The 19,439-nt window shown below is 42.7% G+C and overlaps 2 protein-coding genes across 9 annotated transcripts; one reads left to right on the forward strand and one right to left on the reverse strand.

The window, feature by feature from the left end:
- Window positions 1–1,196: 1,196 nt before the first annotated feature.
- On the reverse strand, window positions 1,197–13,447 carry efhb (EF-hand domain family, member B). Of its 5 annotated transcripts, none has more exons than XM_077012399.1 (15): window positions 13,064–13,447; window positions 12,145–12,225; window positions 11,955–12,017; window positions 11,643–11,786; window positions 11,312–11,492; window positions 11,000–11,110; window positions 10,690–10,819; window positions 9,893–9,976; window positions 9,700–9,767; window positions 9,379–9,533; window positions 9,055–9,259; window positions 8,498–8,731; window positions 7,418–7,599; window positions 7,113–7,262; window positions 1,197–4,523 (listed from the first exon to the last, which is right to left on the reverse strand). In XM_077012399.1, exons 2-14 carry the CDS (start codon window positions 12,211–12,213, stop codon window positions 7,116–7,118), a joined length of 1,773 nt encoding a protein of 590 aa, XP_076868514.1. In that variant the 5' UTR covers window positions 12,214–12,225; window positions 13,064–13,447; the 3' UTR covers window positions 1,197–4,523; window positions 7,113–7,115. The 5 variants fall into 5 exon arrangements, with proteins under 5 accessions (XP_076868514.1, XP_076868513.1, XP_076868517.1 ...); XM_077012398.1 differs by lacking the exon at window positions 13,064–13,447 and adding an exon at window positions 12,323–12,659; XM_077012402.1 differs by lacking the exon at window positions 13,064–13,447 and adding an exon at window positions 12,323–12,376 and having other exon boundaries at window positions 11,643–11,767.
- On the forward strand, window positions 12,001–19,071 carry rab5ab (RAB5A, member RAS oncogene family, b). 4 transcript variants are annotated; one of them, XM_077012405.1, is made up of 6 exons: window positions 12,001–12,230; window positions 14,254–14,477; window positions 15,014–15,165; window positions 15,387–15,509; window positions 15,663–15,756; window positions 16,869–19,071. In XM_077012405.1, the coding sequence occupies exons 2-6, from the start codon at window positions 14,309–14,311 to the stop codon at window positions 16,982–16,984; spliced, it is 654 nt and encodes a 217-aa protein (XP_076868520.1). In that variant the 5' UTR covers window positions 12,001–12,230; window positions 14,254–14,308; the 3' UTR covers window positions 16,985–19,071. The 4 variants fall into 4 exon arrangements, with proteins under 4 accessions (XP_076868520.1, XP_076868519.1, XP_076868518.1 ...); XM_077012404.1 differs by lacking the exon at window positions 12,001–12,230 and adding an exon at window positions 12,743–12,896; XM_077012403.1 differs by lacking the exon at window positions 12,001–12,230 and adding an exon at window positions 12,753–12,908.
- The last annotated feature ends 368 nt before the right edge of the window (window positions 19,072–19,439 follow it).

The following is a 19,439-nucleotide window of genomic DNA, read 5'->3' on the forward strand; positions in this document are numbered from 1 at the left end:
ATTTATAAGTAAACTTTAAGGAAATTTCATTCTCAAGTTTAGTGTTCTGTGAATCTGACGTAAACGCATTTACTTTGTATTTGCTAGGGGGTAGGATCTTCATTTAACAATAGTTTTTACATATAGCCATTTTTACATATGATCCTGTTTACATATGACCATATTTGGCCTTCAGCAAGATGACGCTTGGACATGTGTGCAATTTGAAATTTATATGATATGATTATTATTATTATTAATTGACAAAAGATACAGCAACAGTTAGACATCCTCATTACAGCTGGAAATCCTCAGTACAGTTGGACATGCTCAATACATCTGGACATCCTCACTACATCTGGACATTCTCACTACAAATGGACATGCTCACTACAAATGGACATGCTCACTACATCTGGACATCCTCACTACAAATGGACATGCTCACTACATCTGGACATCCTCACTACATCTGGAAATCCTCACTACATCTGGACATTCTCACTACAAATGGAAATGCTCACTACATCTGGACATCCTCACTACAAATGGACATGCTTACTACATCTGGACATCCTCACTACAGTTGGACATGCTCACTACATCTGGACATCCTCACTACAGTTGGACATGCTCACTACATCTGGACATCCTCACTACAGTTGGACATGCTCACTACATCTGGACATCCTCACTACAAATGGACATGCTCACTACATCTGGACATCCTCACTACAGTTGGACATGCTCACTACATCTGGACATCCTCACTACAGTTGGACATCCTCACTACATCTGGACATGAATGTTACACACACTGCATGAGTATGAAGTATACACACATTAAACAGTAACCCAAGTCTTATTGACATCAGGTTTCAAGGGAGCAGTCTGACATTTCTATGAGCATGTCCTTTTCACCCAGACAGATGAATTCAAGGATAATATTTTCTTTGCTGTGCTCCAGAGAGATTATGCTGGTATCTGCTTAGCTCACCATAACTGCTGTGTGTATAGCCCAAGTTACACTGGGAGCATGAAATTCTTCCTCGAGAGGAAGCATTTGGAAATTTTTTTCCTGTACATATGACCCGTACCTCTTTTACATACATCACATTGAAAGACAAGTAACTGTTCAATTTGAGAAGCACTGTTGTGTTACGACCCGGCCTAGGCTACCAGCTCGTAACAGGAAAAAGACGGAGAAATAATTATAAATAAAGAAAAATTGTTTATTAATGGCGGAACAATACAGACTTCGGGAGTTGATATGGCCAAAGAAAAATAACAACTCTGAAACACACAAATAAAGTGACTAACTTCCTATTCACCAGAGAAAGAAACAAGAAAATGTACAATAACCTACCCTCACTCCCTAGCAGTAAACAGAGGGAAAAAAAGAACAGAAATAACCTCAACTCCCTACGTCCCAACCACTGGTCTGCAAAAACAATTAGGTGAATATTTATATACATATACAATGGGTGCTATGAACAAGAGGCTATATACAAAGGACGACCAGACTGATATAAAGGGGAAAATCGTAATCGTAGACAAAAGAATAGCGTAAAGTTATAACCGACACAGAATCCAAAATACATACAACAAACACTAATAAACAAACACTCAGAATCACAATGGACAAACTAGTCTTAACTATACAGTAAACCACTTAGCAAAATCTCAAACACGAACAACCTTTCCTTCATTCCTTCCTGCCTGCCTCTCGTCTTCATTCCTGGGCCGGTTTAAATGGGGTGATGACAGCAGAGACAGCCAACGAGATCGTTGGAAGGGATTGGTGTGAGGACAGACAGCCAACGGGACGTCGACATTGTCGTTGCGGAGCATGATTGGACGCGTTGCCTAGGGAAACAACTACACACGCACAACATGCAGCGCTCGCACATAGCGCCCTATGACAACCCTAGTGAACGATACATAAAACTACATCGACCTTAGGGTCGTAACAGTTGTTATTCACTTTTATTTGTTTCAGTGTAACAACACTAATAAAAATATGAAAAGTAGTCAAACTGATTAGAAGTCATCTCTATGCATTCAATCTCTGTGGAAAGACAAATGTTTATAGTGTGGTACTGAGTCTTGGACCACAAAGGAAGCGCAGAATTACATTTTTCAGAAATTTGGTGCCAGGCTCATCATTTTCAGCAATAATTGATCGTTCAAATTTGCATGGGTGTTTTGTTACATGTATGCAAACAGGTTTAATCATGATTATAAATATAATTTAAATTGTTTCAATTTAAATTAATATGTGTGACGGGCAGGGAGTGCGAACTAAAAAGGAAGCGATCACGCCAAGTGTCAGGGAAAGAGGATGGTTTAATTGAACATTGTTCCCGTGACATAGTTCCAAATCAAGGATATAATGACCAGCAGTCAACTGGTACAAAGACAAGACATATATAGGCAAACAACAACGACCATCAGGTTAGACAGATCACAGGCTCCGCCCACTTGAGGGACGCACACTACACAACAAAACAACAACAACAAACAGCCGCTGTGGAAGGAGGCGACCGGTAGGGGGCCGCCTCACCGTGACAGACCCCCCCCACCAAGCCGCACTCCCCTCCACTGGGTGTGTGGCACACAGCGGCTGCACACAAAACATGAAGGGGGAGGAAGGCAGGGACAGGCAGGGACACACCCCCTGCAGTCCAGGAGCTGAAACACAAAACATTAATTAGCTCACCTCCCTGGGCGGGACCCTGGATCGACTGGGCCGTTAACAACACAAAACCACGCCCCGGTCGGTCACAGGGCCCTCACGCCCTAACCGGCCCTCAGCCGGTGAGCCCCACAGGTGTGAGGACGAGGAGCTATGGCTCCTTTATTGTCCCTTGTGTATGTGTGTGTGTGCAGGTTACCTGCCCGAGGCGTGGCTACTTCACCTCCTGGACCTACCTCCTCCCGGAGCTGACCCCTGCCTTCTGCTAGGGGTCACCCCAGCCTCCTGGGGAGTCAACCCCTCCCGGGGTCCCTCATCGCAAGGTGGACTCCTCCACCCAACCCAGGAGCGCCAGAGACCGAGGCCCAGAGCAACCCCGTCGTGGGCTGGGGAGCAGCCCCAAGGGCCTCCTGGTCACCCCAGGCAAGATGGAGGATCTCCATCTTCAACAGGAGCTTCTCAGACCGGAGCCCCATGGTCCCCAAACATCCGGGGGTCCCAGCCCTCTAGGGAGGGGCTCTTTATGACCGGGCTCCGGTCACCCCACAACATAAGGGGGCTCCTGCCAAGTGGAGACCCCCATAAGGTCCAGGAACACCGCGATCCACCGCCAGGGAGAAGCACCTGCACAGAAAACACACACACACACACACACACACACCCAACTACACACCAACACAAAACACAAACGCGCCCCATCAACGCCCTCAGTGCCATACCCAGTGGCACGGGACCACAACCGGTCCCCCCCAAACACACATTTAAGGGGAGGAGGAAGCGTGGAATTACATGTAACAACAACATTTCACATGCACGCTAAGACACAACGAACACGCAAAGACTAGACAAACAAAAAAACCGTGTACAAACAATGAACGGAACAGGACCCACACATGCGCGCTCGGTACGTTTGTGACGCGCCACTCAGGTTCACAGTCGCTCCCCCACATAAAACACAAGACGAAAGGGGAGCGAGACGACAGTGACGAGCAGCACCAACGTCACACACAAAACACTGAACACAGAACACAAACGAGCGACGCACACTGATCTACGTTGCCGTTCACGCGTACACACTAACACCACACAAGACGAAGAGCTTTCTCAGGGAGACTGCCCTGGTCCTCGCCGTGCCACACACACAACACATAAGCACGGCAGACAAACACTTACCACGAGACATGACCACAAACGAAGGAAAAAGAAAACGAGACTGGCGGCTTCTGAAAGTGGCTGGTTATTCTGTGACGGGCAGGGAGTGTGAACTAAAATGGAAGCGATCACGCCAAGTCTCAGGGAAAAAGGATGGTTTAATTGAAAGTGCGCAAACCAAAAAACCCGTGACATAGTTCCAATTCAAGGATATAATGACCAGCGGTCAACTGGTACAAAGACAAGACATATATAGGCAAACAAACGACCCTCAGGTGAGACGGATCACGGGCTCCGCCCACCTGAGGGACGCACACTATGCAACAAAACAACAACAACAACAGCCGCTGTGGAAGGAGGTGACCGGTAGGGGGCCGCCTCATTGTGACAATATGTTAATACCATATTGGCCAAATAATCATGCAGGCATCAAAAACATCAAAAGAATATGCCATTTTGTAAAACTTCTGAAAGGAAATTGTAATGGGGTAACAGAGGCGGCCGGAGGCAATGGCTGTATGTCATGATCTTTATTATCCATGACAATAAGCGGCAAGAACAAAAAACATAAGCCAAGCTCACGAAGAGTAGAGAACCATCAAAACAAAAGGAAAAACGAAGAACTCCTCTACTGCGACGTGCAACTCGCGAAGGAAGCGCGTTGTCCTCAGGAATGTGCAGCACTGGACTGCACGCCCTGTGGGAAGATAAAGGGAGCACACCAACCATGCACAGGTGTTAATAATCAGGTGATTGTGAGCGTGGTAGTGGCCTAGTGCTAGGGGGTGTGTGACGTGTCTGTGCGCGAGTGGGTACACGCGCCCTCTGGTGGCCTCCCGGCCGACCCACCGTTACAGAAATGAATTAGGATTAATTTACAGTTATGAATCTGTTTATTATGCAAAACATAAACAGATTCCTTCTCTTACTACATACATGTAGTAGAATGGTGCTGAACAATGTCTCAAAATCCTCTAGTGTGTCTGTTTGCATTTCTACACGCTGTTATGGAATTAATTTCACAAATGCTTAAATTATGTTCGGATTTGCAAGATTCCAACTGCGAAGCTGATTAATAGAACAGCCACATAAATATGTGTGAAATTAAAGGCACTGAGTGGCAGCCTGTCATTGCTTATCCTCATAGTGAAAATAATGCTTTAAAGGTGACTCAGCGTCACACAGACTATTCGGGCAATGGAAGCAGACTGTTTGCAGTCATACCTCTTTCTGTGTCCAATAGCATCCTTTCTTTAAATACACACAGCACTCAATCTGAGAGACAAAAGTCCAAGAGCCTGTTTATATGAACACATGCCAGAAAGGACTAATACCAGCTGTAAATCATCAGCTTTCACTCTATACATGCCCTCAGTTGACATGAGACTCCAGGACGCATCTCACCCAGGTCTCTCGTGTCTATCATTTTCATGATTTCTGAGCATTTTTCTAGTGTGAGGCGCATCAGTAGAATATGCAATGTTCATTTGTGTTTGCGAGTGTTTGCTAGTGTTTCTTATCTCTCTTAACCATCTTGTCTAAGATCTTTTTTTATAGATTTCTCACTGTTGAATACAGAAAAAGAAATCAATAGGATAAATGTTCGCTCTCAGGAAGCAATGAAAATCCATATATGTCTGTCTCTTAGGTGGGTGCACAGGTCACACAGCACAGCATTGTGTTTCTGTTACTTTAGTCTTTACTGGAAATAGCACCAACCTAAAACCAGTAGCATGGGCATTTGTGCTTGTTAAATTGTATATTTACAAAAACGCATGAGTGGTGCTTTTGTTTGAAAAACTATTTCTTTTGAATTTATTTGTTGTGCCGTGGTAAAATGCCTATAGCCTAAGGCCGCCGCCTCCTTTTGATTATTCTTGTAATAATCTACAAAATAAAACATTTCAGTCACATAAACAGTCACATAAAAAGACACAGGGCAAGGTAAACTAAATGACACACATAATTACACACATATTTAATAATTGTACATTAGCATAACGTAATACAGATCAATACCGGAGCCACAGGGGCTCATGGGTAAGTTGGGAAGTCCCCCATTGGACCGACGCAACTTACCCATGAGACCCGCGGTGGCTCCTGTATTGATCTGTATTACGTTATGGTTATATTGTACAATTATTAAATACATGTGTAATTGTGTGTGTCATTTAGTTTACCTTTCCCTGTGTCTGTTTATGTGACTGTACATTCGTTGTCACTCCCGCCATGTTTGTGTGTCGCCATGTCATTACGGCCCTCATATGTTTTATGGGTAAGTTGAATATAAGCAAAAGCTCCTGCATATAGAGCCTGTGTGCTGCAATATTTCACAGACCACAATTATGTGTCATCCTTTTAGGAACGGATTTGTCTACCAACTTTTACTCCAGTGCAAGCCACAATATAGCAAAATGCACATGTTTAATCATTTATTAAGCTGATTAGTGTTTGCAATACATTATTCTTATCATTCTTCTGTCATGCAGCTAGGCTACTTCCGTTATGCTTTCCGTTCCACAATCTAGAGTCTTAAAGAATTCAAATTCCTGCCGTGTGACCTTTAGAGTCGCCTGCTTCACAACCCGTGTGAGCTCGTCTAGAACGACAGAGGTGCTTGACTCTGGTAACGTTATTTAGAGGTGGCAAGGGCAGCATATTTCTCCAGCAACTTCTTTAGAGTTTGGCTTCCAGTACGACTGTAGAGACCGTTCTCTGCGCTAAAGAGTCACAAGCATATTTTTACAATGACAGTGATTGGCACCTTTCATGACAGTTTTAAAGCCACCTGTGTTGAAAATCGTGGGCATGTCTCTAAGCAGCCATGTCTCACAACACAGAGGATGCCTCTCCAAAGCTCATGGCCACAGCACACCAGAGATGTGAACTCTCTTCAGCAAGATCACAGCCTCCAACATCTTTCAAGCAATTCCATCACATAAACCAAGCTGTTTGGGCTAGGACAAACATTCACAAGTTCCTGATCCAAAGAGACCATAAAGTCTACATACAAAGCCATACATGACCCATGAGTAGTCCATATACTGTTCACTAATTATATTGCTTATCTTACAACAGTCCTCAGGACATGTATGCTTCAAAAAAGATAATTATCATTGGTCATTCTATAAAAAGAAGAAAATGTGAAATGTAGTCTCACTATACCTGTTTAGAACAGTTGGTAGACATCAAAACTCATTACAAAGGCACAAACTTTATCAAAATGACAAACTTTAGAGGTTAGAAAGTTAACACTATTTAAGTAATGAGGGGGACAAATGCATACTTTTTAACGTGCGCTCAGTTCTTTGAGAGTGTTCCAGAAGCTCTCCACACACACTTCGCCAGCACCATGTGTCATGGAGGCCAACTTCCAGGCCTCCTCAAACGTCTGTTCGGCAACCTCTGAGCCCACATTCCGGAAAATCTGAATCATCTGAGACGAAAAAAGCATCTCTTGCGCAATCGCAGCCACGTCCACAGCAACCATGATTTTAATGTTCTCTAGAACATTTTAAGCATAAGCTCACCCCCATGGGAGGCGTGTGTTTAATAGAGTAATACAATTAGACCGATGAGCTGTAGACCCACCTCGTCCTTGGGGCGTGGGGACAGGAAGTGCTCCTCGTGAACACCATACAGCGAGTACAGCGTGGGGTGCAGAAGACCATGTGCTGTGGACTCATCGCCGTAGTTGGTGCGGTCGCCGATGCGCTTGATGCGAGGAGCTGCCAGATCTGTCCGCACCGTAGGGATGCCAAATGCACGGTAACCTGTGGGAGAAGAAATAACGGACACACGTGGACACACTGCTTTAGCGCCACAATGAGAAATGGCTTGATATGTTTATACCCAAAATGACACAGTAGAAATGAACATGTATGTTTGTGTAGGGCAGAAGGGCATCTCTATGGAAAGCTGTAGGGAACGTCATTAAATATATCCAAAGAATTTTATGATGTTATGAAATTGTATGACTTGGTTTATTATAAAATAATGCAAAAAATGTACAAAGTAAAAGTTAATTTACTTAATGTCTGTGTACAAATGTTTTGTTGTCTCAATGCACAAGTCTAAATATGACTTGAGAGATGTTTGTAAATTTGTTGTTCAAAAAGCTAGAAAAGAGGTTAAAAGGAGATGTATAGCTGTTGTTGGAGTTAAATATTGGAATGATGCCAACATGGATTTATGAATGTGTAGAACATTTTCAATAAAAAAAATGGTATGTAAGGAAATTTTTGAAAGTTACAAGTGTTAATTGCATAACACTGCTTTTTTTCTTTCTGTAAGAAAAGATACTTCTTATACTGTAAGAAATTTTTATGGGTAGCTTAAATTGTTATGTAGGACAGGCATAATAATAAGCATTATGCTTCTGCCTGCACCTTTTCAGTCATTATTTTGTTGACAAGGTTTGTCATGCTGATAGTTTTTGTCTTTGTATTATGTGATGATTATTTGACTGAATAAAGAATTATCATCATCATCATAATCATTGGGGCTGGGAAAGGTTTCAGTAGTATGTGACGCCCATAGTCTGGTGCTTTACCTCGTGTTCACCACATTAAGCCTTTTATAAGAAAGAGGATCATGCCTTGTGAAATGAGATTCAGACCCCACCCACGACCATTAAGATGTGACCCACAAGTTTACCCTATTCTGACTCACTGGTTGTAGGAAGCCCCCCGACAACTGCGCAGATAAGAGAGGAGGAGGTGACGAAGCGGTCCTTATCCACTCTGGACCTGCAGAGCATTCTGGGTGTGTTCAGGGATCCGCCCACCTCCACAGGTTCCGAGTCCTCGGGTGAGACCAGGCTTTGCGGGCCAGGGTCCTTGTGTGAGACTGACGCACGGAGCGCTGCTCTCTGGACACGTGCTGGGGCGGAGCTGGCCTTCTGCACTAGAGAACAGGACGAATGGATTCAAATGTAAATCGAAGCCCTCGTAGCAATGCTAGCTTTCAATTTTATTGGTGGTTAACTTGCTTTCTTCTACAGTTTAAGCCCATAAAAAAATTACAAATAAAAAAATAAAAAAATGAAGCAGATGAATGACATGAGCTTGTATAATATATACAATATTTTTGTTTAATATAATATATATAAAAAATCTCGAATATGGGTTTTCTTGCTCTTAGACCCTCAACATCCTTCTAAAATCTGCTAATAATAACCCTGTGCTTTTCTAAACTGTTAATCAAATAATCTGTTGAACTGAGTTCACCTCTTGTTAAAATTCTCTGTTCTGCTGTACTGATTGGCATTTTGTCCTTCCAATTAAGAAAATTAGCAAATTCCAAGAAGTTGATAAGACTATCCTTATCGACGTCACAGTAATCCATGAGGCCATCTAGGACATCACCGCTGAGGTCCAGGTTAAACTGACGGCACACCTCCCACAAGTCCTCTTTATCTATCTTCCCCTGGCCCTTCAGCACAAGCAAAGGTAGGAAAGAAGACAAACAAATAAGAATTTGTACAGCTGTACAGCTTTTTTTGCTGCATGACATAAGTGAACAGCAATAGCATCTATTCGCGAGTGGTGGACCTTGTCGTAGTGTCTGCAAGCCTGCAGCAGGGAGGGGAGGCTGTGGAAGCTGGCCTTCTTCAGGTGCTGGCGCACAGCACTGACCAGTGCACGCAGTCTCTCCTGCCCTCCTACGTGTCCAGAAGGTGCCCCGGAGTGCAGCAGATCACCTGCACCTGTGGGAGGACACGAGGACCACACACTGTCCTCAGGGTGATGCAATATTCTTGCCATTAACTATGAGGACATTGCCTCTGTTTGACTCTATTATTAAACATCCACAACGGGTTTTGATTTCTACAGAGACCAATGTGATTTTTACAGATGCTTGCTTTGAATTACCAAACTTATCCGGACGCAGCAGAACTCCAAAAGTGTGGTCAGCTGGGACACTCATGGTGTCTGCAATCCTAGAACAGATGAAAGACCCCTAGTGGCATCATTGTTATTGTTGTAAAATGGACCTGATATACAGAGAAGGTCTGTATGATGAAGGCCTGTATGAGATACTGTTTTGTACTTAATAATGACTTACGGATCATGAACTTTGCCTATCTGCGGCTGTGTCCTCTCTCTAAAGTTGTCACATTGCTTCGGAACAAATTTAGCACTGTAGTGCCTGAAAGATATCAAGGTATTTTTTTTATGTTGTATTTCTAAGTGCTATTAGAAATGTATTAGGGCCTACATGATCCATAATTATGATGTAACTGGAATGTGTCTGCATCCCCATAAAGCATCATAACCAACTAGATGTGCATTTCCTGAAGGAAATACATAGTGCTTGAAAAGAAATGCAAGTCTGTGTGTGTGTGTGTGTGTGTGTGTGTGTGTGTGTGTGTGTGTGTGTGTGTGTGTGTGTGTGTGTGTGTGTGTGTGTGTGTGTATGTGTGTGTGTGTGTGTGTGTGTGTGTGTGTGTGTGTGTGTGTGTGTGTGTGTGTGTGTGTGAGAGTGTGTTGTGTAGTGGGTTTGATAGATGTGTGTGTGAGAGAGATGTATGTATGTTTATGTGTGAGTGTGTGGAGTGAGTCTGGGAGAGAGATGTACAGGATGTGTGTGAGAGATGTATGTATGTTTATTTGTGTGTCTGTGTGGAGTGAGTATGGGAGAGAGAGGCACAGTATGTGTGTGTGTGTGTGTGGGGGGGGGGGTTCAAAAATAACTGTCATTTTCACTGCTTCTCTGAGTGGGGAAGCCTTGTTTTAGTGTGATTTGCACCATCCAAACAAACGGTTGTAGTTCAGGAATCTTTTAACTTATCGCTTAACCGAAGAGCTTGTGTGAGAGAGAGAGGACCCCTTGCTGATGATTTTGCTGTATTTCTTCCTTACTTTTGCGTGTCACAAAGCCACTGGAAAGACCTGGCTGCACTGTACCCATCATTGCGATGTGGAGTAGCCACACCAAACCTGCTGTCCTTCCTGTACGTCTTTGGGTCATAACTCCTATCCACACACTCACCTGAGATGGAGAAGCAGAAACTACAGTCAAGCTCTATCAAATTCCTTCGAGCAGATCACACGCAGAAAACTGCACAAAAGCCACACCAAAACGCAGAGTGGAAGGCAAATTAATAAAAAGAAAACATAAGTACTAAACACTTAAATACTGCTCATAAACCATATTATGGCTTTCACTTACCGGCAAAGTAAGAGTTATGTGAGACGACATAGTTCTTATGTGCCTCCAGTGCCTCTTTTTCAACCTGCTCTACTGATTTGGGTGGATTGATGATCTCACCACCATTTGAAGCTGCGCAGATGAAAAAGAGATCTAGTTGTTGACACATTTGGAACCCATCTGGGATGAGGTTACACAAAGACCTCATTTGATATAGGACGTAAGCCATTTACAGTTAAGAGCAGCCAAGCTCTTTAGACTTTATTGACAATATGAGTGAATATGGAAACGCTCTATCAGTAGCTTTGAATGTGATTATATTATGGTTCTTACGGAGAAGGGATTTAACACCAAATGCTGTTTTTGTATAGTCCAAATGAACTGGAAGCCCAGGACCCTTAAGTTGGGATCTTCCGAGAGGAGCTTTCTGACTGCTGTCATAAATCGATTCCTGAAACGCACGCAGACTCTCCTGGAAGCGCGTGTTGGGGGGCGGGTTTATCACAGATCCAGCCTACCCATACAAAAGAGCACATTTAAAAGACTCATCATATTTTTCGGACAAGATAGGTTTATGATGAAAGTATAGTCACTTAAACTTCTCGTATTGGCTTAAGTGATCACACACAGAATATTGATAGTGAGGGTATTTGGGGATATTCACAGGTACGGACGGTCTTGTAGTTATTCCATGAACTAGGGTGCTGGCAATGTCGGGATCATTTGCTTTTCCGAAGAACACACGTATTGCTCCTGCTTCTGGACGTGTACTGTTGATAAATTTCCTAACTACTGAAGGAGTAACAGGCTATAGAAAATTTAAAAAGTTAACAAAGTTAGGAAGACACAATAAACATTTTTATTAGCTTAATGTTCGTACAAAATGACAAAAACTACGTGATCAATATATTAATATAGCTAATTAGTCTATTAGTTTATAAACCACGTAAGCAGAAAGAAAACTAGCCTGACTCACCCTTGGTGTTATTTCCTCTAGACATGTCTTTGCCCTGTCACCTTGCGGTATAGGTTTCCCCGCCTTTTCGAAGAAAGAAATATATTAGTCAGTGGAAACGTTGACGTCTTCGTTGATATTAAGCAGCAGTAAATTAACTTTAAGCTAAATTGCTTAAGTGTCCACTTATGCAAACGTAGTAAAACTTTACCGCTCTAATATTTGGAAAGGTGTCCCTGCGTCCCCGGGTGGTGGTTGTTTTGCTCTCCGAAAGTGCCATCGAAAACGCTCACTGAGGTATGAACAACACTTTCATTTTTAATTGTGAAAAATAAACTAATAGCTAGCTGGCTAACTAACGTTACTAAAGGTGAGATGTTTACACTCACTTGGCAACGCTGTATGCCGAAAATACGTCACCAAGCAGGCTGCAAAATACCCCAGAATAACCCCTGGGGTAGTGGAGGGGTTATTCTGCTCACCCCAAACCAACATAGGCTGCCTTAACCAGTGTTTATTCATAAAAATGCATGTGCGAGGGTGTAAAATGTGCGGTTTTGTCTGTGCACCTGTTAAGCCATCTTAACAGATATAAAAAACGCATCTTTAAAAAGACACAAAACATGGTTTCAAAATAACTGATGTTGATAACTTGTGTTTTATTAATTATAGCAGACCACTTGAAACATGTAGGCATGAGTTGAGGGGGGGAGGAATAGCTGGAAGCGGGTATATTCTGGTTGGCCTGCTCGCCCACGTAGAGAGATGTCCGGTCCAGTCATGCGGTCCGTCACCCACCGCTTTGACGCGAAGGGTGGAAGTTGCGAAAAAAACGGCCAAGACCGTAGCTAGCTAGCTAGCCTGCTCCCTGTCTGGCGATGAACCTCCTCCCGAACTTCGGTCTGTAACCCACCTGTCGTGCACACTCCGAACACCTTCCTCCTGTTTTAACCTGGAGACCAGGTAGTTCATGCGGTGAGCTCTCTGAAGCACCTGGCGTGTTGTTTTTCTACCATGACTAGCCCGGTTCTGGGGTTTGCTAGCCGGTTGCTAGCTAACTAGCTAGTATGTCGTCGTTTTAAATTGAGGCCTATCGAATTTATTAAATTGTTTTTGCCTTATCGGGTCACCTTGTTATTCCAGCTCGATATAGGCATGGGCGAAGAGATGTCGTCTTCGTTTAAGACACAAGTCACGTCGTTTGTTAGCTAAATTGGTCATTTTATTGCCAGGGTTAGCTAACTGGGTTAGCTAGCAAACTGCTAGGATACCTGACGAGCTGTTTAGTGGGTGTCGTGACAGGACAGTGTGTTTACACGTTTCTGATGTTCATCCTTGGAGCGAAGATTACTGTCCACACTTAGGAAACCTGACCTGCTAACGTTAGCACGCAGGTTTCGTCAACAAGAGCCCAGCTAGCTGCCTGAGGATGACGAGGGGAAGCTAACGGCAAGCTGGCCATAAAGGCTCTCCAAAAAGTTATGAATCAATAACTGACGTTGGAAGTGTAATACGTGGTCAATTTTCCATTTCATACTTAGTAGTCAAGGTTATGATGAAGGGTGTTGTCGGCTAACTTGCATGTCTTGGTGAGGAACGTCAGTTAGCTAGCCAGCCAGCCAGTGTGGGTTTGGTCTGTTATCTAATGTTGCAATGTTTTATCATATAATTGCTTATGTTTTCTTTTCTTTTTTTTTTTGCTGACACGGGAACAGTCACTGTATACATACATGACCTGCTAGGAAATCATGTGCTGTTATTCATGTAAAAGGCAAGTTTATATAGGGTGAATATTCCATCACTGTAGCTTACATAAACACAAAAACAAGAGCAGTAGCTGTAATGCACCTGAAGATGGATATGGCGAATGCAGTAACAGGTGCATATGCTGCTTTGTTTTGTTAGCCAGCTTCAACTGGTTGACTTTAAACACTTCCCGGACTATAGACTGTATGGTCCAGAGTCACAACGTGAGACGAAACTGCAGAACAACGACTTATTCGGTTTTTACTTATTGAAAACCATTTATTGATGTTATGACGTCGGCGTAGGATAAATTATGCTACCTAAACATTTATTGTGTATAATAGTGATCGCGATTCAACACATGAGAAAATAAATTCTACTAAGGAAGAGCACCATAACATTGAATGGATGTAGCAGCACTACCAGTACAACAATAAAAAATTAATTCTAAGTGTCAATAGAGTTCTTGTTCATTTCGATGTTTTCTAGGATTTGATTGTTTCTCAGCACTAGGATAAATGGTGTACCAGTCTTTTGATCACCCTTTTGATCACCCTCCCCCATCCCCTTTCAGAGGTATCAGCTGAAAAACCACCTTGAGACCAGAATAGGCGAGCGGGGTGTAGGTCATGGCAGGAAGAGGAGGAGCTACAAGACCTAATGGGCCGAATGCAGCCAGCAACAAAATCTGTCAGTTCAAGCTCGTGCTGCTCGGAGAGTCTGCAGTGGGCAAGTCCAGCCTGGTGCTTCGTTTTGTCAAAGGCCAGTTCCATGAGTTCCAGGAGAGCACGATAGGAGGTAAACCAGCTCTCAGATGTGGTGGGGGGAGACTGAGTGTCTAAAGCTGTTGTTTACGGGCTCCTTTCCAGTGGTGAATCTTTGCTGTCTTTGCTGCTGGCAACCACAAGTTTCTGAAGGCTCTGGGGGTTTCTCCGATTTGGCAGTTAATCCGTGATAAATGCTGTTTCTGTAGTGCTCCTTCCTGTCCGGAAAGACCTGTGAGAACAGTGTGTCTTTATGGAGGGTTGTGTGTCTCATTCCACACCGTTTTCACACATGAAAAATTGAGAAGCGTCTTCAGAGAGATAATTAGGATTAGAATAATTAGTATTTATTGTGGATTACATGCATAAATTGTGGAGTCTGCCATCATCTCTAGGAAATGTGAATGTTATAGGACATCAGAGTATACTGTGTGCACTTCCTCTGCAAAGAGGTTCATGTGCAACAATATTTTCTTCAGGCTTTCTGCTCAGTCTATAAGTAACTATGTCTGTAACTGTCTGTAACTGCATGTGTTCTCACCCCGCCTTTGTTTTCCTCCACTTGCACAGCTGCCTTTCTGACTCAGACAGTATGTTTGGATGACACGACAGTCAAGTTCGAGATATGGGACACAGCTGGTCAGGAGCGCTACCACAGTCTGGCTCCTATGTATTACAGGGGAGCACAGGCAGCCATAGTGGTGTACGACATCACGAATGAAGTGAGTCCGTGCACCTTGCGTACCACCTGACGCTCTGAAAAGAGCTGGAGGCCACACCTGAGTCAGGTGTTTGAATGTTTGGGTGTGCTTGACCAACTCTCAGCCACTAGTGCTGAGAAGGGAGAATAACAGTGAAGGGAGAATAACAACCCGAGTTGTCCTTTCATGATAAACTATGAGTGTGTCTGGAGGACAATTTAACATCTTTCTTTCCTTGGCAGGAATCATTTGCACGTGCAAAGAATTGGGTTAAAGAACTTCAGAGGCAAGCGAGTCCCAATATTGTAATAGCTTTGGCTGGAAATAAGGCAGATCTCTCAAACAAGAGAGCAGTGGAATTTCAGGTTTGTCTCTTCTCTCAACATGTATTTATTGATGTTCCCTATAAAGAATTTATATTGTAATGTCATGTTTCATTTTGTTTTGTTTATAGCATAAGTGTCTAGACTGTCTAGAATAATTTCTTTCTTGCTGATTTGTTCTGTTTACACTTGCAGGATGCACAGTTGTATGCAGACAACAACAGTTTGCTTTTTATGGAAACATCAGCAAAAACATCTATGAATGTGAATGAGATTTTTATGGCTATTGGTAAGCAGTTTTCAGTTACAGAATAAATCTGAATAGGACCCCCCCCCCCCCCCCCCCCCCCCCCCAATAAATAAATAAATGTCCTCCTGTTTTAACCTGGAGACCAGGTAGTTCATGTGGACACCGCAATAAAAAGGACACCGGAAAATAAGCTATATATGGAGCAGTGAGCATTATGTAAACAATGATAAATCAATTCTAGTTGCACTCTTGTAGTTATGTTATGCTGTTATTATTTTGACCCTTTAAAATTCAGGCTTATTATTTTGTTATTAATCTTAAAGGTGTAGTTAAGCAAAAAAACTACATTTACAGTTTCACTTTCAACATGTACTTACAGAAAATTAGCCCCATAGTTTCAGTACAAAGTTAACAAAGTAAACATTGGTTACCAAGTGTGTCTCCGTTGGTCGATTACAACTGAGGTTATTAGAAGACTGTAAATAAGTGTTTTTGCTGCATTTTCCCTTTAAGGTATGTTATTCAGCTACAGTCAACTACTCAGTAATTCAGTAGTTTAAAAGCCTTTGGAGTGAAAGGCAAGGCGAAGTCACTTATATCGCACTTTTCACACACAGTGGCAATTCATTTTTTTTTTTTTTTTTTGGCCCACCTCCACCCCCCATCTTTGGAGGACAACTTTGTTTTTATGTACAGATTTAAATGGCAATTATAACAATTCTGTATAATATATAGTATAGTGATAACAATATATAGTGATAACAATATGCAAAGTGATAATTATTGGGGTTAGGTGGACCAAGAAAAGAGGGGGAGAGAAATAATAAAAAGGGAAAAGACAAAGAGGTAGGAGAAGAAAGAAGAAGAAAAAGAAAAGAAGAAAAAAAAATAAATAAAATGATGATAATAATAATAATAATAAAATAAAACACGCAACCAGTTCAAATGACCACTGCAAAGAAGTACAGAAAGTAAACCAAATACATATAGTACAGATGAGTGCGATGTATGGGTGTGTGTGAGTGTGTGTTTATGTGCAACCTAGAAGTGCAACATAGGATAGATGTATGGAATGCACAGTGGCAATTCATAGTGCTTTATCACAGTATCAATTCAAAGTAACTAGTTAAGTGTCTTGTTTTACATCGCAGCAAAGAAGCTACCCAAGACGGAGCCCCAGGGCGGGGGAGCGGCACCAGGCCGCAGCCGGGGTGTGGACCTCGCAGAGACGGCCCAGCCTGCCAAAGGGCCCTGCTGCAGCAATTAGCTGCCGACACACAGACACACACCACCTCCCAACTAACTCCGCATCACCTCTGGACATGGGGCCCATCCTTCCAAGCCCAGCTCTCTGGAACTGCTAAAGACTCTGTATAGCTGTGTTTCTAATACTTTATTTTTGTTTGTTTGTTTTACTTTTTATTTTTTAAGAAAATATAAATACTTCACTATAAGGGATGCACGTATCACTACAAAGCCTAAGTACACATTTTTAACTCGACTCTGCAGGAGGATTGACGAGTCTGAACGGGGGCGGAGGAGCGAGTGGTCGTGTGTGTGTTTGTGTGGTTTAGTATTAAGAGCAGTGAGTTGGTGGTCTGATCTGCTGAATGGGCCATATTAATGCTATGTTTGGGCAGTGTTTTGGATGCTTATATTTGCCGCTTGGTTCTACAGTGCATTTGGCTTCAGTGTGTTTTGAGTGCCATTGTAGGGTGTGGGGACAGAAAGCTATGGAGGTCTGAATCACTGTATCCTGGAAAAAAGATTCAAACTATTAAGTTTACCTCTACAAATGATAAAAAAAATGTTTTATGCACATTTTAACTAGTAATATGGGAAAACTTTTGCAAACATCAATTTTCCTATTAGAAAACTCACAATTCATAAATTAGTATACCGTCCCATTCCCAGTTGTAATTTCAAGCTGGGTCCGGTGCCTCAGTTCAAGAGCAGTAAATTGCTCTCCCATTTTACCACCCAGGTGGAGGTGAAGGAGGTGAAGCTTTTGTGGAGGTGAAAAGGAGGTGAAGCTTTTGTGGAGGCTGAATGTGTTTGTTTCTTAAGCTGGACCAAAACCCTGTGTTTCCTGGTCCTGGTCCTGGTCCAAGTATGTTTGTTGTGGCTCTGCAGTGAACAGACAGCACATCTCTTCCTGACTCCTCGTCCGCCTCCCAGCTACCCCAGTATACCCCTGCCTGTTCTACTTTAGAGACCCTAAGTATATAATATACCTGGTAGTTTCGCCCATTTGCTATCCTGGACCTCAATGGTCCGTTTCTCCCTTTCTAGCTACTTGTCGGACATGATTTAAGAAATGGCTTATTGTCATTTGAGTGAAGGGTGACATGCTGTGAAGCGTGTAGCTGTGTGGTCTACCGTTGATGGTTCGGACCTTGCCGGGTCCTTGGCTTTGTGTTCCACATACGTTATGGCTGCTTCACCCAGCTAATAAGTGGAGAGGAGGTCCTGCACGTCCCTTCTGACACATCAGGAGTTCAGTGGCCTACAGCCTCTGTCATAATGGCTGGAATACTTGCAAATGGTTTTTGCTACAGCATGGTTGGTTCAATAATATGAGTCTGTGTAGGTCTAGGGAAGGTAAATGAGGGTAGATCCACTTCTGAACATGAAACATGTGACATGAAAAACTAAAAAAAATGTGTGAACATATTGCACCCATTAAGGGCTTTATTACTTAATAATACACTGGTTTAAATAATCCCATTATTTAAAATTTCAATTGCACCCCAACTGATCGCTGAATACAAAACCAAGTTAGTATAAATTCTTGAATATGCAGGAGAGACGGAGGAATCCAGGAGATCCTGATAGTTACAGTACTAATCATTGACTGTATGGATGCGTTTCTTATTGTATAGTTCCCCTTCAAAACCCTTTGTTCTCACAAATTGGTCAAATCATGTTTGATGGTGGTTTTTCATGTATGTAGTGTTATTAACAAACAAAATGACATTTACCCTGTGGTCTGCCTTGTACTTCTTTCAAGATGCTAAATGTTTTTTTATTCCTGATAACCTATCAAATTGCACAAATTTCAAATGTATTTTTAGTCATAATATTGAGACTGCCTCATGTTTCTATAGTGTGATTAAACTCAAATGGACCATCATGGGCTTGCTTAACAGTACTGCTAAGTTGCTACTGATAGCTGAAGTAATTAATTGGCATTTTGAGATCGAAAAATTTATTCAGTGACATATCATTGACACTGAGGGTATGGTGTGTTTGGGGCTGTGTTGTGTTTTTTTTCTTTGTTTTGTTTTGTTAGTTTATTTTTTTATGTCCAGGTACAAGTTAATATTTCCAATAAAGGGGGTGAATTGTATGCAATTTATGGTGTGGATGTTTGATTCAAGTCAGCCAGTTACCATGCAGTTCTAGTTAGTTTTTGGAATAGAATCAAAGCTTCTGTTTGACCTTTTGACTCTTAAGAGCTCCAACCCTTGTAGAAGCACAACCATGCCTGATGTGTTCTCCTTGGAGTCAGCTGCCAGGGCTCCAGTTTGCCAGATGTTTGTTCAGGGTGTTTTTGCAGCTGTTGCTTGGCCTCTTTGTCATTGAGGCAGACACGGCTCTTCTCCAACACTCCATGTGCCGATCCGAAGAGTCCCTGTCTCAGGACTGGAGCATGCGAGTGTCCCGTGATGTATTTGGTTCCGCATGGCACTCGATGACTTTCCGCGTTATGCTTTCTCTAC

This window comes from Brachyhypopomus gauderio, chromosome 7 (assembly GCF_052324685.1).
Source record: "Brachyhypopomus gauderio isolate BG-103 chromosome 7, BGAUD_0.2, whole genome shotgun sequence".
NCBI lineage: Eukaryota > Metazoa > Chordata > Actinopteri > Gymnotiformes > Hypopomidae > Brachyhypopomus > Brachyhypopomus gauderio.